At 43.0% G+C, this 16,398-nt stretch overlaps 1 protein-coding gene across 1 annotated transcript in view; it reads right to left on the reverse strand.

The window, feature by feature from the left end:
• Positions 1-574: 574 nt before the first annotated feature.
• The window catches only part of LOC104628322 (guanine nucleotide exchange factor DBS-like), a gene marked incomplete at its 5' end in the record, with an annotated part of 19,045 nt that continues 3,221 nt past the window's right edge, over positions 575-16,398 (reverse strand). Inside the window, 7 exons of the mRNA XM_010296865.1 lie at positions 575-663; positions 6,608-6,711; positions 8,882-8,994; positions 9,573-9,691; positions 11,919-12,005; positions 13,193-13,264; positions 15,436-15,525. Coding sequence (XP_010295167.1) covers positions 575-663; positions 6,608-6,711; positions 8,882-8,994; positions 9,573-9,691; positions 11,919-12,005; positions 13,193-13,264; positions 15,436-15,525 — 674 coding nt within the window. The remainder of the gene's footprint in view (positions 664-6,607; positions 6,712-8,881; positions 8,995-9,572; positions 9,692-11,918; positions 12,006-13,192; positions 13,265-15,435; positions 15,526-16,398) is intronic.

The following is a 16,398-nucleotide window of genomic DNA, read 5'->3' on the forward strand; positions in this document are numbered from 1 at the left end:
AGTGCTGCGTCCAAACACACTCCTCAGAAGTATCAACGCCCCAGCTGTGTCCCGCGAAGTGCCTCCTGCAAACCGCGCCAGGCCGGGACAGGAGCTGCGCGGGCAGGTCCCGGCGTGCGGAGCCACGCGCTAGAGATCTGCAACAGCAGCGCGTTACGCCTGCTCACGCCTGCGGCTGGGTTTCCAGCCCTGGGCCTTTGCCATGGGGCCTGCTTGGTGGAGGGGAACAAAGCAAGCCAAGCCCCACACCTGGGAAGTGGTGTGGTCCTAATTCTTCATTTTCTCATGCCGATATTGTATTGCAGTAACATGATAAGGTCAATGCCTTGAAAACTCAAGTGGGGTGAAGTTTGCCCTCAGAACTCTGGATACCAGCTGAAATTAGTTCCAATTTATTTTGCGCTCTCTATTTGCATTGTGTTTCTACGTTCTCATTTTTACCTGCTTGCCCTTCTATATGATCTACAACATGCATTTGGGTCAGTTAGTGCTCCCTAATAAACTCCTGGTAGCCAAAGGTATGCAGGTATCTTAGGCGTTAACTATAATAAAGTTATCGTACAACTTTCTTGCCTTATGGCTGCAGCATGAGCATACGCAACTCTGAACTGTCTGCGTGACCCTTTGCACTCTCCTGAGAGTCCCAGCGATTCAGGAACATGACTAAGGGAGATGGGTAAAGGATAAAAAACACTTGTGCCTTTTGTGACACGTGTGCTGGACAAATAAAGTTATATTGGACAGATGTGTGGATTTTTTTCAGCTGTGATGATGTGCCTTTACTGATATTTATTTTGAATAGAAAGACAGCTCATTTGACTTGTTACTTCGTATAGAGAAATCAACAACAATGTTTTGTACTTGTCATAGTTTTTATAAATTTCAAACAAAGTGTGGTTCTACACAGGTCAGAATGGCCTAATTACAGGAAATTCATTTGTACACTTTTTTCTTGTAATAAATTCATACATTCTGTCTTGACTGGAAAAAAAAAGGACAGGTAATTCTGTGCTCTTTCCCGGTCTGATTATCTCTCATCAGTCACAATATACAAATACATCATTATCAACACCATGGAAAATATGTAAGAAAAACAAACTGTACCAACTCTCAGCTGGGGAGACAAAATCTTAGCAGCTATTTCAGCTCCAGTTGCAAGAAGAAATACACAATTTGGCTCTTTTTTCTTCTTATTCTTATATATTTCTAATCATATATATATTTGAAGTCAGGCTTTGAGTATTTTTGGAAAGGAAGCGCATGGCCGTTCTCATACCCAATCCTGTTTGAAATCTCAAGCCTAAGAAAATTATGGATAATAAAATGGCTTTTCATCACATACACAACCAGAATATAAGACACACACACAGATTTGTTGTCACTGGCAAGAAAAGCCAGTGTTCAGACATTAATTGGCCGCAGCCTTTTATGATCAAGACAGTGACCATTGGTCTGATTCTCCACCCAGTGGGGTTAGACATGAGAGAAGGAGAGGATCAGGCCTGATTACATCTTGGCCTGGTTTAGTAAAAGCAAGACTTGTGTATCATGGCAAATGCCTGTCTATCTGTTGTCATTACCACCAGTAAGGAAGGAGTCTGTTGCCCAACTACACCCAACTGAGCAGAGGGCAGAGTTTCGAGGATGTGAAGTTTCTGCAGGTTTCACAGAAGATGGCAGCAAGGCAGAGGGAGGAGATCCAAGTCAAAACCTCAGCCTAGAGCGCAGATCTCACAAGTCCAGACCCAGAGAGAACAGCCAGGCAGCTGGCACGGACTCGCTGGTCAAGCAGTAAGGGCATGATGCTCAACCCCAAGTGCTGCTACAGGATACATTTACCTTGGACCTTGTCTCTTCTACAACTGACACTTAGTAGCAACCATTACTTTTAAATGACTTTCTGGTCACTATATTGTCTCTAAACAACACTGAAATGAGATCCATATTTGAAAACTAAGATTTTTAGGTCCATCTACCTGAAAATGATGGTGTCAAAGACCTACATACAGAATAAATATACCTTAACGTACACATTAGTCTTGCTGGACATAATCATATTCTAGACTGTACATGGAGAGTCATTCCCTTAATTATCACCTTGCTTGACAGAAATACACTATTTAAAAGACCATCCTGTCTACTATTAAAAAAAGAAGTCATCAAACCCTATTTTGTCTCATCAGCAAAGCTAGAGGGTTACTTCTTGCCGGCTGCTCTCAGACCTGTCAGCAGCCTGATCTGTCACTGAACGTCATTCTTTAAAAAAGCAAACCAGCAGTGTGGCATTGTCTCACTGACGTTTGCACCGCAGGCATCAACCAGGCAAAGGGCCCCGCTTACTCCCCAGCAGCAGCTGCAATGGCTGCAGTGTGGTCTGAGTTTGGAAAGTGGAGACAGAAACAGGCAGCTGCCTTTGGCTCGCGGCACTGCGGGAAGGTTAAAGAGACAATTAATGGTTGTGGGCTCCCTGCTTAGGTTCAGTAGTGTCCAAGGATAGCGGTGATACAGTCAGCTCCCAAAGACCGCTGAGATTGGAGTGCGACACTGCTGCACACTGCCCCGTGGCTGTGAGTTACTTACCATCCTCAGGGCATTCATGGTGCAGGAATGAATCAAACTTTCGTCCAACAGGATAAAACATGAGATTTGAGGGGGGAAAAAAAAAAAAAAGAATAATTTTCAAAAGCAGAGTAGGGAGGAGAATTGTTATAATCCAGCCCATACATTTGGAGTTGTCACGATGAGATGGTGAGCTGGGAGAGAGGAGACACTTCTGCAGCACTCCTCTTCTCTGCTCCAGCTCTGGACTGCCCCACAGGATGCCAGCACTGATGCTCATGGAGGGCACAGCGGGACACAGGGGGTTGAATGCTTTGCCCTCCCCTGGAGGGTCCCCAGTTTTTGCATACATGCTAAAATTTAGCATGAGAATTCAACACATGGAAATCCAATAGCTCCCATTTTACAGGAAGATACGGAGGCAGCGGGGGATACAGGACTAGCACACTGTCACCCGGCGCACAGCAGAGGTAGGAAATGAACTGACAATACCTAATTTTCCATCTTCAGTTCAGAGACTTCCCACTGCCATTTCACCGTTAGAATGAGATTCCTCCAAAGAAACTCCAAAGCGCAAGACTGCATCTTTCCATCTGTCAGCAATGTCACAAGTCCTAGTTTTGGCAGCTTCATATATCCAGGGTAACTCTTCCCCATCTCTCTCTCACACACACACACAAAAGCTTGCTATATTCATTAATGTGCAATCAAAGCTCTCTACCCCTTTCCTCTCCTATGCTTAGGGCAGGGGTAGACAGAAGCACTGTTACTAGGCTGTGCAAAAATTACTGAAAGTAATAGAGAAACCAAAATTAACTCTTTTTAGGGAGAGGATAAAATAATTGCACTACAAGAAAACATCACTGCATATTTCCTTAGGGGACTGAAAGGAATCAGTTCTTCCCTCAAGATGCTCATAACTACAGTAGACTAACAGGATTCATGTTCCTGAGTGCCCATGTGTCATTTTTAAAGTAAATGACCAGCACAAAACAGACAAGCTTTTATCTCTGTAGGACATAATTTTCTTCCAAAAAGGTACAGAGCTCTCAGGTCCTTTAGTCATGAACGGAAAAAATCAGAAATCACAGAGTTTAGATATTGAGGGATAGAACCATGGGAATTAACCACCACAGTGCAATTCATAATTAACCAATAAGCCTTCATAGGTAAACAAAATCTGAATAAGTCTTTACCTACTCCAAGGCTTTTTCTTGAATGGGACTATCTACCTGCTTCACAGCTATCCTGACTCACACACTACGATATTTGCAATGCCAGCCTCCACTGAGACACAAAGAAAAACATTTGGGTCCCTGCAAAGATGATAGCAGAAATGATACAGACTCCTACTATTTTGCTCAGAGGCTCAATTACTAAAGGGTGGGTTTTGGTTTTGCTTCATCTCCATTTTTAGTGCTTTCAATCCCTTTGTTATTTACATAGAGCACCACTAGTCTCAGAGTTGAAAAAAAATCCCTAATAGTGAAAGCCAGTCACTCACTCTTGAGCTTCTAGCATCATTTTTACCAGGCTGATCTTTGCCTGTTTGCAACCCTTAGTCAATACTTATCTTTACTAAAGTATTAGCAGCTTTTGTGGGACCTAAGACCCAGTTACCATCAAAATGTCTTCATGCCTTAACAGCTGCTCTAAATGAGCTAATGGCTTGTATAGGAATAATAGCATCTGTAATCACTTTATATTATACGTTACATCCTTATGTGGCAGAGATTTGGTACAGTCCTTTAAACAAATGTCCTGGAAAGAAGTATGTAACAACAACACTTTATCCACTCATTGGCGTATCTAATGCTCACTGCCTATTTGCAATGCTTAAGTGTATTCCAAAGGGGGATGAAATGTATCTACTCCATAGCCCAGCACACAAAGAAAGCATGCAGTCTACTCAAACATATGACATTACATGGCATTCAATTGAATTCTCGGCACCAAATGCGAAGGATTGTGACCCAGCAACCACAGACTGCAGAGGGGGCAGAGAAATTACTTGTATTGTAAAAAGAGTTCAACATGTTCTTTGTCACAGTAGCTGTCACGCATCTTTGCTTCCCTGCTAAGCCCTGCACCTCCACTTCATATGCAGGAGTTGCCATCTGCATCATCCCAACATATGCTACGTGCAGCAGGTCGTTCACTGTGCTGTTGCAAAAGTAGTCACGTCATTGCTGCATGAAGCCTCTCTGATAGTCCAAGTCAGAAGTTTCCTTTCCACAGCCACCCTAAAATGGGATGGTTTTGGTCTTGACCATCAGCAAAAAGGGCACATTTGTGATGTATCAGCTGGAATTAAGGAGGACGGGGAAGGCACAGCCAGAGGCAAGCAAATGGAAAAACCTCCAGGTGACCCCATGGTAGAGCAAGAACTTGTAACCATGCATGTGTCCCTCTGCAGTAACTCGGTGTTCAAGCAAAGTTGCCAAAAGGTGTGTGCATAGTAACTCTTCAGCTCTGCTGCCGACCTAATTTAGGCCACATCTTCTGAAACAGTTTGATAATCAATGCGAGAAGCATTTTTCTCCTCTAATACTGAAGGTGAGTTTTGATGCTTTCTGGATGTTTAATGCTCCTTTCAAGTTTGTTTTTCCCAGCTTGCCAGGTGGACACCACAGTTCTCATCTGTTCATGCTGATAAAGTTTTAGTGAATTATGAACCTTGTTCAGAGATTGTGAGAAAGGCAACTTTGATCCAGTGTCCACCCAAAATAAACAGAGATGGATGGGGTCCTGAGGAAGGCTGGTCCTGCTGTTCAGCTGCCAGCCCTCTGTTCTGCTGGGAAGCTTTTGGTCACCTCGCTTTCCTTAGTATCTGACTCTACTGAGGCTGTGCTGCAGGAATCATTGTACGTGTCTGAAAAGGAGGACATGGGCATTGTCACTACAACACGTCTAAAGGATTTCCCATCTACAGTCTTGAGGTTCATTGATAAAAGCCTGAAATAAAATAAAAAATAAATAATCACAATTCTACCGCTCTCCTAATTCCTTCATTAAAGGCAAGGGAGGCTCTTTTGGCATGTAACTAACTGTGATGTGTGTGGTTTTATTTTTCTTTTGAAGCATTAGACATGCCAAAGAAATGAGAGCCATAGTTAGGCACTGAGGGTGAAAACAGAACTGACCTGGTGGAGGTGAAGGAGCGGCAATTACCAAACTTGCTTTAAACCACAGCAAAGAATCCCGGTTAACTTTCAAAAAGAGTTTTCTCCACTTTTACAAACTGACCAAAAAAAAAATTTTTTTCAAAAGAAACCAGTAACTCAGAATAAAATGCTGGTAGCTCTCTGTTGCAGGTCCCAGGGAATGGCTGTGCCAGATTTTGCTTTCTTCTGTTACCAGAAGAAAAGCAGGACATATTTTGGTAAATTATCTTTAAGGATGGGCAAAAATTAATCTAAAATTGTAAACCTTTGATCTGCAGAGTTGCTGAGATTCAGCTTTTCCAGTGCAACCTGTTTAGGTGTTAGGTCAGAACCAAAGCTGAAGAAAGGACGACTTTTAGTGCTGATTTGGCTGAAATCTCGCCAGAGCAGCCCTTCCTCCAGCCTTTGGAGCCAGCAGTGAAATATGATGAAAGCAGTAATGGTTCATGAAATTTTAATGTTTTCAAACCTAGACCAGAACCACAGCCCTGATGCTGATCTAAATCCAAACATTACCTCTGTCAGGATGAAAGCTATCCTGCAGTTACAACACACCTTGCCATATGACACATTTGGGCTAGCTGTAAAGTAGCCAGCCTGCGTACTGGTAGCCACAGAAGTTTGGTGGGAGATTCAAATCCTGTCTGGGAAGGCGAAAACAATTAAACCATGCCAAGGTAAGCTGCTATGCCTAACGAGCTCTGACAGGTAAGGCACCAAATTTCAGGCTAGCTCAGCTGCATCACACCAGAGACTGTAGCACAGATATACACTCAGGCTGAGTACTTTAATAGAGAAAGTGCACTGTTTGTAACATCCTTTTTATCACACCCTTTTTTAGGATGAAAAAAAAATAAATGCCAGTAATACATTTCCTCTATTACCTGCATTGCTGTTCTTAATTATGTTGTTACTGTCCCCCTCTGCTGGCTGCAATATACTGGAAGGAACCCAGTCGCTTTTCTCAGAGACCAGTTTCTTCACTAACCTGAAATTCAGAGAAGAGTCAGTGAATATCCCTACTTTTCCTTTCCCTGGCTTGTGTTTCTTAGAGGTGTATGCTGGGCAGGTATTTTTTTAAGGAAAAAGGCAGAGGACCCAGGGAAGTCTTACAGGTAGCCAGTGACTACGTTTCAGCAGTGTCAGATGGTGACCCAGTATCCCAGAATAAGATCACCTGCAAACAGACTGTGTGGCAAGGAAGCAGTGGCCTTGGCCTGTGTTTGAGATGCTGGGCCAAATTCAGAGCTGAAGAAACTGAATCTTTCATGTTGTCCATCCCCCTTGCTGTAAATACGAAAAGGTGACCTACTTAGTGGATGAGGAAAGGCTGCGGATGTTGTCTGCCTAGATGTTAGTAAAGTCTCTGATACTGTTTCCCACAGCATTTTCCTGGAGAAACTGGCTGCTCATGGCTTGGACAGGCGTGCTCTTTCCAGAGTAAAAAACTGGCTGGATGGCCGGGCCCAAAGAGTTGTGGTGAATGGAGTTAAATCCAGTTAGCAGCCGGTCACAAGTGCTGTTCCCCAGGACTCAGTTCTGTTTAATAACTTTATCAACAATCTGGATGAGGGGATCAAGTGCACCCTCAGTAAGTTTGCAGACAACACCAAGTTGGGCGGGAGTCTTGATCTGCTAGGTAGGAAGAGGGTAGGAAGGCTCTACAGAGGGATCTGGACAGGCTGGATCAATGGTCCAAAGCCAGTTGTATGAGATTCAACAAGGCTAAGTGCCGGGTGCTGCACTTGGGTCACAACAACCCCATGCAATGCTATAGGCTTGGGGAAGAGTGGCTGGAAAATTACCCAGCAGAAAAGGACAGTTGGTCAACAGCCGGCTGAATATGAGCCACCAGTGTGCCCAGGTGGCCAAGAAGGCCCATAGCATCCTGGTTTGTAGCAGAAATAGTGTGGCCAGCAGGACTAGGGAAGTGATTGTGCCCCTGTACTCAGCACTGATGAGGCTGCACCTCGAATACTGTGTTCAGTTTTGGGCCCCTCACTACAAGAAGAGTGCTGAGTTGCTGAAGCGTGTCCAAAGAAGGGCAACGAAGCTGGTGAAGGGTCAAGAGCACGTGTCTCATGAGGAGTGGCTGAGGGAACTGGGGTTGTTTAGCCTAAAGAAAAGGAGGCTGAGTGGAGACCTTATTGTTCTCTACAACTACCTGAAAGGAAGTTGTAGCGAGGTGGGTGTTAGCCTCTTCTCCCAATTAACAAGCAATAGGACAAGAGGAAACGGCCTCAAGTTGCACCATGCGAGTTTTAGATTGGGTATTAGGAAGAATTTCTTCACCAAAAGAGTTGTCAAGCATTGGAACAGGCTGCCCAGGGAAGTGGTTGAGTCACCACCCCAGGAGGTTTTTAAAAGATGTGTAGATGTGCTGCTTAGGGACATGGTTTAGTGGTGGACTTGGCAGCGCTAGGTTAACGGTTGGACTTGATGATCTTAAAGGTATTTTCCAACCTAAATGATTCTATGAAGTGTCATCCAGGGTGGCTGGTTTTAGTTCACTTCCTGGCTACCTCACCCTATAGGACTTGCTCCCATCTCAGTTGCATGTCAGTTCTGAGTGAAGGGTCTGACTGCACGGGCGCTTCAAGGAGATCAAATTTTCCTGCAAATTACCCATGGGAAGAGAATTCAGATGCTCAGCCAACTCTGTTCCTAACCCTCACTTGTCAGCAAGAGAGAATACGCACACGGAAACATATGTGAGCTCAAGGGGGACAGATTCATTCCACTTTGTCAATCACATCTTCTATCTAAGCCTTTGGGCCTTAAAATGCTCTCTGGTTCACTGCTGCAGCTTGGTGGAAGGCATGGGGATTTTATTGATGTTTCCTATGGGGATTGTCTTTGACAATTGTCCTTCCGTCTAGAAGGTGTCAAAAGCCAAAATATTCCCCTCTGTTTCCTTTATGCAAACTTCTGTCCTCTTAAGCCTCATGTCACAAGCATTTGGGATGAAAGACAACCAGGTGCAATTAACCAAAGATGTTTCTATGTTCATGCCTCCCACTGCCTCTTTCACATTGTGGTCAAGAGGGTGACTGGATTTGGATGGATTTTGAAGATGCTTTGACATTATTCTGAACATTTTCCATTTTTTCCGTTATGGCTGTTCTACTTATCAAATTCTGTCTCTCTGCTGTACTTACCATTGACCGTTTTCTCCTTCCTGCACAAACTGCACTAAATCTCCATCCTCAAGTGTAAGAGAATCTGGGAAACAGCTGTCAAAACTGCCTTCTACCCGGAAAAGATTGGTCCCCTGGAATGAATGAAACAATATACCAGAAATAGTCACTATGCATGAAAGAACACTCTGCAAAAGAGAGTGAGTTTAGTTAAATACTGAATTAGGCATTTCAGGCTGGAAGAGATTTCTTCTGTAGGAAATTGCGTCACTTTTTATTCCTTTTATCATGCCCAGGTTAAATATTTTTCGAACTTAGGACAAAACTGTGCTGTGCATTCAGGCTTTAGAATTAACAAGCCAGCCATTATTCTGAGATGGAAATTGGGTTTGTGACACCAGGTTAAGTTATCTGGAAAAGTCTGAAATTACTTTTTTAAAGGCTCAGAGTTTCCCCCCACTTTCGTAACTTACCCATACAGGTAAAGCTACAGCTTACAAGTAGGGGTGACTTTTTATGGTCCTGATCCTGATCAACAAAATAGTTTTGGAATAGTACCTCAACATCCCAGATAAAATTCCCATCTTCTGTCTTCCCACACATCCATGAACTTAAGGATGGTACAAACCCCAACTTTGCAGGTTAAATCATGATCTTTAAAGAAGAGGTGGTTGCAGTGGGAAAAGGCAGAGTAATTTGAAAAAGGAATTACATTGTTAGTGTTGGTCTCTTCCTCCAAGTCAGAAGAGTTGGAGAGTTCGTCTGTGCTGGAGGGGATGGCTTCAAAATCTTCAAATGTGTCTAGAGATGGCATTTGCCTGCTGGGCCAACCTTTTCAAAGGAGATAAAGAGTTAGCTATCAGTCATTAGCCTCTTTCAGACTCGGTCTTTTAAAAATAAATGTCACAGGTTCACCTCCCACTATTCCACTTACTGAATTGCTTGTGCCTTTTTACAGCTTGTTGCCTGATTTTGCCGTAAAAATTATGTTGCAGCCATTATTCTCTCTCTAAAAACCTGTTCCACCTACTGTCATTTGTGGGAGGCCAGATTGCGTGGCCATGGTGTGCATGTCCATCAATACCTTGACTGTTTAGCATTGCTAAATGTCTTCAGTTCAGGAGGAACAAAAAACAAAGGCCAGGAATATTTATGCAGACCAAGCGCTGTAGCAAATGATAACTTTTGCTGACATGATTTTCAGAAGGCCATGCTCGTTCGGTTTCCAGCTTACCTCCACACATTTATCTATGAATTGAAGTCCGAAGCCATTGCATTTTGGTTGATGACTTATCTCCACCTTACCCTAAGGTGATATTACTACTGCAGCAACTTGCACGACTATAACCTGGAGCAGGTTGGAGGTGCCAGAAAGGGACAAAGTAAGGTAAACAACAAGGCACAGAGACAACCAGACCTTTGGTGATAGGGAGAGAAGATCTCATTCATATTTCTGCTGTTAGCAGTTTTATTGCACGATTTGCACCCAAAAACATCCCAGCCCACTGGAAAACACCTAATGGGAGATTTCCAGCCCAAGCACAACAGTCAATTCCCAGAGGATGTGTCCTGAGGGAAATTCAGAGTGAGCCTTATTAGCCCTGCCTACCTGAGGCTCCCATGATGGAAAGGTAACTTGGCCTCTCCTGTACAGAGGGCAATCTAGCTCTACACTTTCCTTCGCACTTGATGCCTGTCCCTTTTCTGACGGGGGTGACTACAATCCTGCTAGGAGGAAATAGACCTTGCATCTACCAAGGCATGCTACAGCCCACACGGATGCAAGCTGAATGGAGTCGGTCAAATCACCTCGTGCCTTCCTGCTTAGTGTACCTGCTGTGCATTAGCTGAATCACAGGGACTTGGGCTGAGCAGATGCTGAATCAAGCTCTTTACAGCCTGTGGGCCATTGCTCTCATTAAGGCAAAGCAGTGCTCTGACAACAAGGCACAGAGCCAGATGTTCATACAGTGGGATTATGCATAACCCAGCATTCACAATGCAAAACAAAACCTGGCCTGAGACAATACAAAACCCAAGCCAGGCAGTTCAGGGAATAAACATAAAAGTGATCTGATCTGGGAGAAATAGGTTTATTAATTGATTTATTTAATCCCTCCCCATGCACATCCTCCCTGCTACAGGCACTGGTTGGTGCAGCGCTGTCGTGCAGCTCTGCAGCCCCTTCTCCTCCCTCCTGTTACGTCGGTGCTGTGACTGCCCCAACCACTGCAATGCAGTTACATGAGAGACAATGAAGTTCTTCCACCAGAGCAGCATCCCCAGTTATAACCCTACAGGTATGGGTAGGTCATCCATACTTTTCAAGGTGTAAACTAGCCTCTGAAATGACATTCATGTGCTGCGTTGTGAGTGTCCCTGCCAAGGTCTATACCAACGAGTTTTGAGACAGTAGAGACAATTTCAGTTACAGACCATGCAGCGTATGGAACTGGACCTCATATTCTGTATCAGGTGAATCACACCAGCAAAATACTAGCAACTGTCTAAATGTACAGGAACATATTGATGCTAATTAGTTTTAAACTGCTATAGCAATTTGAATTCAAATTCACAGGTTGGGCTACCAAAAGAAAAAAGTATCTCCTTTCCCACTTAGACAAAGCTTCAGTGATCTTTTGCTACTGTCATTTGTAGGAAGCATCCAAGGCAGAAATCTAAACAGCAAGGATTCCTTACAAATACATGCATCAGCCTTCCTCTTCCATACAAATTGCTATTCTAATTTCAGAGAAGAAATTCAGCTAAGAAATAGTCTAAGTTTCACATACTTGATTCAAGCTATAAAATAACACAGATCAAATTCTCTGACATCAATTAAAAGAATTATTTTCAGCTGTGCCTGACCAACAGAAAACCAGAATCTGGGATATTGTGTCTATACCTGCTAGTGTTCTGAGCTTGTTCTTTCATTGTTTTCACGTGAAATAATATTCATTAAAAGAGAAAAATCTCTTAAAGTAAAAGAAAGTAAATATTATCATAAATCTATATCACACTCTCAAATTGAGATGAAAAATGTTTTAATTTTGTTTACCTGTCTGTGAAGCAGATCTAGGTACGGGTCTCGTGGTGGAACTGGTATTACATTTAGTCTGGGCCAATATGGTGTTCTCAAAAGCATCTGTGACAGGAAGTATAATTTTGTGTCTTCAAGGTGAAACAGTGACCAGACAACCAGTACAAAGTGAATTCCTGTATCACCTCTGCAACTGGTGGTCTCTTTAACAAACAGGTGGACTGGGGTCCAACAGTTATAAAAGAAGAGACACATGACCAGCACAAATGAGTGAAAAGACAGCAGCATTCCACAGAAAAACTGTAAGTCTGAGAAGAGAACAGCCAAATGAATCAAACAGAAATATTGATGTTAATTAAGGAAAACGATTGCTGGGTGAACAGTGCAGTGTTCTATTTCTGCCTCTGCAGCCACATGGTATGCTGAGATCAGAAGTATCTGACATTGAGGAAAGTGAGGTATAAACACCACAGTTTGGGAAACTCTGGTGCGAGGCGTCACTGGCAAGAGGAAATATTCTGCAAACAGCAAAACCATTACTTCCTCTGCTGCCTCTGAACTGTTTCTTCCAACCCCCCTCTTCCAGTGTCCTCGTCCACTGGGAGTGACATAGGAGATGATAGCTCCGATATGTCACCAATTCTCTGGCAAATCCTCATGTAAAGGGAAAAGCTGACAATGGAAGCTGGTGATCTCCCAGTGGCTGGGGAATAACTTCCCAGTTTAACTCTTTGGTATTGTTTATTAAACAGTAACTGATGAATCTGCTGCAAAAAATAGGTGGAAATTCTGCTTGGCTGAAATGAAACACTGCACCTTAAATGGATATTAATGCACAGTCTAGCCTCTTCTGCAGTCTCCATGCACACGGCTCCTGATCCTCTTATTAGGTGTAGACACTAACAAGGGAAGAGGGATGCAAGCGGCCAGACTGCAGGTGAAGGTGAAAATTAGCCCCTTGTCTCCCTGCTGCTGCACTCTACGGAGTGAGGTAGAAGCCAGGCAGAAAATCCAGATCCAGATCACAGTCTAGAACATTAATTCCCAAATCAGGCAGAGAATTGGGATTTTCATTTAGGCCCATCCCTAGGTGAAAGCTGGTAAATATAACATGAGTGCAGGGGACAGGCAAGGGGGTGACAAGCTGTGTTTATCACAGTTAAACAGATAAACTGACATCAAACCCCTAATTGATTCCAGTGTCGTCTACCAGCAGGGATGAGATGTGAATTCAGTGAATAATATCAAAAGATTGCCGAACAGGTTTTCATGCAGGATGGAAATACTCATACCTTCAAACCCCAGGGGAGTTGGGTCACTCTTTATTTCATGTCTCTTGACTTTAACTGCAGGAACAAGGGGACCTGTGTGAAGTTTGCAGAGTCACAAGGCTGTAAATACTGTTAAAGGAGAAACTTGCTTTCCCATTACCTGGAAACACTACCTGCCTAATACTTTTAATTTCATGCAGAAAAAAGACCAACCCCTAAATTCTAGGTGGTGAAGATAAACAATTCTGTGATGTGGATAGGAAACAGATTCCTTTTTGCAAAAGACAGTAAGACAATAAATATATCTGCTTCCCATCAGGTTTCACAGATGTTTTCTTCTCATGCTTGTCCAGGAGATGGCACTAACGCAGGCAGACTCACAATCTCAGCTTTCTACCCCGGAGTCTGGCAGGGAAGAGCCCACAAAAGCCAACACTTATGCCCCACAGAAGTGGAGGGCATCCGTCACAGGTCCACGTACTGCGCTTCTCCTGTGTCCTGACTCCACATGTGGAGGACCGGTGATGTGACAGAGCTGAGCTGTTAGCAGTGAGGACCAGCACACAGCAGTATGCAGTAGTCGTGAATGAGATGATCCAAACACCCTGGCTCGACCTGCATCTGGCTAATGCTGAGACAAGACTCAGACTTCAGTTCTTCTGTCATGTGAAATATTTTCTTAAAGCAGATGCTGGAAATAAAACACTTAACTGAAAAGCACTGATTTTGTTTTCTAGCTTTTAAAATCATTACAAAAGTAGTTTTCTCAGCATTGCAAAAAATTGCCGATGGTCTTGTGGTAGACAGGATCCTAGGACACGATTTTTTAATGTGAAACTGTAATAAAGTTTGAATTTCACTGCAATTCACACATGCTCTCTTTGATAAACCACACTAAAGAACGACCCTTGGATGCCCATTCTCTTTCTACATACATGCTTCTTTCTGTCCCCCAGCTTGGGAAATAAATATTAGGAAATAATTCAGTCTTCCCATAACCTAGTAACCGATCATGTGTTTCTGAAGCTGTTGCCAAGGACAGAAAGCTACAAGAACCTCTTCTCCTGTGCTATGCCCATCATTTCCATGTGGCAATATGGTAGTGTTATGATCGAAAAAGGTTGGCGAAGGAACATTGTAGGTAGCAGTAATATCACATCCTTCCTCTGCCAATAAACCCCACCATGCTCTTACTGCATAACACCCTGGAAGTAAGTAATTTCAGATACTTGTTGCTTCATTGCACAATCAAGGATATGGCTCATACCCTTCACAACTATTCAGATTGCACTACATCAAGTACTGTGCAACCTTCTTCCTGACAAATAGCGAAGATTTTTATACAAATGAATTCAGCCATTTTTCCTTCTATTTTGGTTTGTGAATTGCCCCACAAACCTTAAACTTGCAAATCAGTTCCTCCATTCCAGGAACTACAAAAAGACAATATATTCAGAATTCAGTGTAAGACTATATGTTCTGGTTTCAAAAGTAACTCTGACATGTAGGCATAGGTACCTACAATCCTACTGATTTTCAATACAACCAGCTTGCCCAAATGCATGAGTTGCTTTTGAGTTTAATGTACACATTAATGCAATAACTTAAAGTGAATTTTGTAAACATGCCTTTTCTCAAAATAATTACAGCTCAGAAATAAAACTTCCGTAAGATCCCACATGAACTGCATAGAGTTCAGTGCATTCTGGGCACCTAGCTCCCTTACACATGTCTGAAAATTTCCTTGCAATCATAATTTCTAATCAAAACTGTGGTTATGCTAAATACTCTTAAAACTGGCATCTATTGCTACTCCATTTTTGGCTTGATTTCAGACTTTCTTACCATCTGATGTCTGCTTACACAATGAGGAGACTCTCTCCTTCTTGAAAGCAAAAATCCTAAACAGCTTTAAGGAAAAGTAGAAATAATTTCTACTGAATTTCAGTTAATTCAAACCAGGGAGAAATTGGTTTGAATTAGCCACATCAGCCAAAAATTAATCCAGTTTCCACGGAAACCAGCACCATTCTTTGAAGCCTATTACAGAGAAAGTGAGAAGAGTCATTATATATGCTGGCAGCACACCTTGATATGCATTCAAAATGCCTTTGCCTGCCTCCCTGAAGGTGTTACACTGCTCCTGACTCTTCTTCTACTGGAACCTCCTGCATTTATAAAAACTGAGCCTGATGTACTCACTCTGTGAACAGCATTTGGCTGTAAATGTATCAGTCAGCAGAAAGCAAGCAGCGTGACGGTACCTTTGGTCACAGCAGAAGCATTAACTGAGGTGCTGATGGAGGAGGCTAGGGAAAAGCGACGGGTAACTTCTCTTTCCTTAGATTCTGGATCTGGGAGAATAGACAGATGCAATGCAGGGCAGGATTAGAGGTTAATAAGCACTGAGGGTAAAAGATGACCAAAGCAAAGCAGCAGCTGGAAAAGGGTAAGTAAAAGGTAGGTTGCTCCTCTAAAACAGCCAGGAAAAATACCCTCAACAAAGTGAAACACACAGAAAAGAGTTTATATGAACATACTTCTAAAGCAGTTCCAATTGCACCGATTTTAATACTTCAGAAAGGAGACTTATGCCAATTAATATTTTAGCAACCAACTAATGTCTAAGTACAGCTACAAAACACAGAGAGGCGAGTATGATGGTTAGAACGGTGTGTGTGTCTACAGATGAGGTTTGAATTATTTTAGACACTGAGCTGCTTGTTCTGTGATGACTGACCTGAAATACACTGAAAAACAAACACGAATGGTTTGGACTTCACATTGGTCATTTCTGGAAGTTAACTGTGTGAATGCCTGAAAATGCCCTCTGAGCCTCCAACCTTATCGGTGCAAATCAGCTTGGGGAAAGTGAAGGCAAGAGAGCATTTTTTGTTTACTCCAATTAGGATCCTGCCTTTTTCTCAAAGCCCACTCAGGAATGAAGACACAACTTCCTCAGATTTCACTATGAGATGTGTGTAGCATTTTTGACTCAAAATATTTCATAAACAGATCAGAGGTATAAATGGACTGTCCGCTAGCACATGAGCACATGATGTTTCAAAACATGTCAAGGTCGTTATGCAGCCCTTAAGAGATTGTGTCTACACCTCTTCAAGCCCATCAGTACACTTCTTGCACCTACCAACTACAGCAGCACCACTCGGGGGAAGAAGTTGATGGCTTACAAATATTTCATGATTATCTTTTCAGTTTCTCCTGCT

The sequence above is a fragment of the Phaethon lepturus genome, unplaced genomic scaffold (assembly GCF_000687285.1).
Source record: "Phaethon lepturus isolate BGI_N335 unplaced genomic scaffold, ASM68728v1 scaffold24891, whole genome shotgun sequence".
Lineage (NCBI taxonomy): Eukaryota > Metazoa > Chordata > Aves > Phaethontiformes > Phaethontidae > Phaethon > Phaethon lepturus.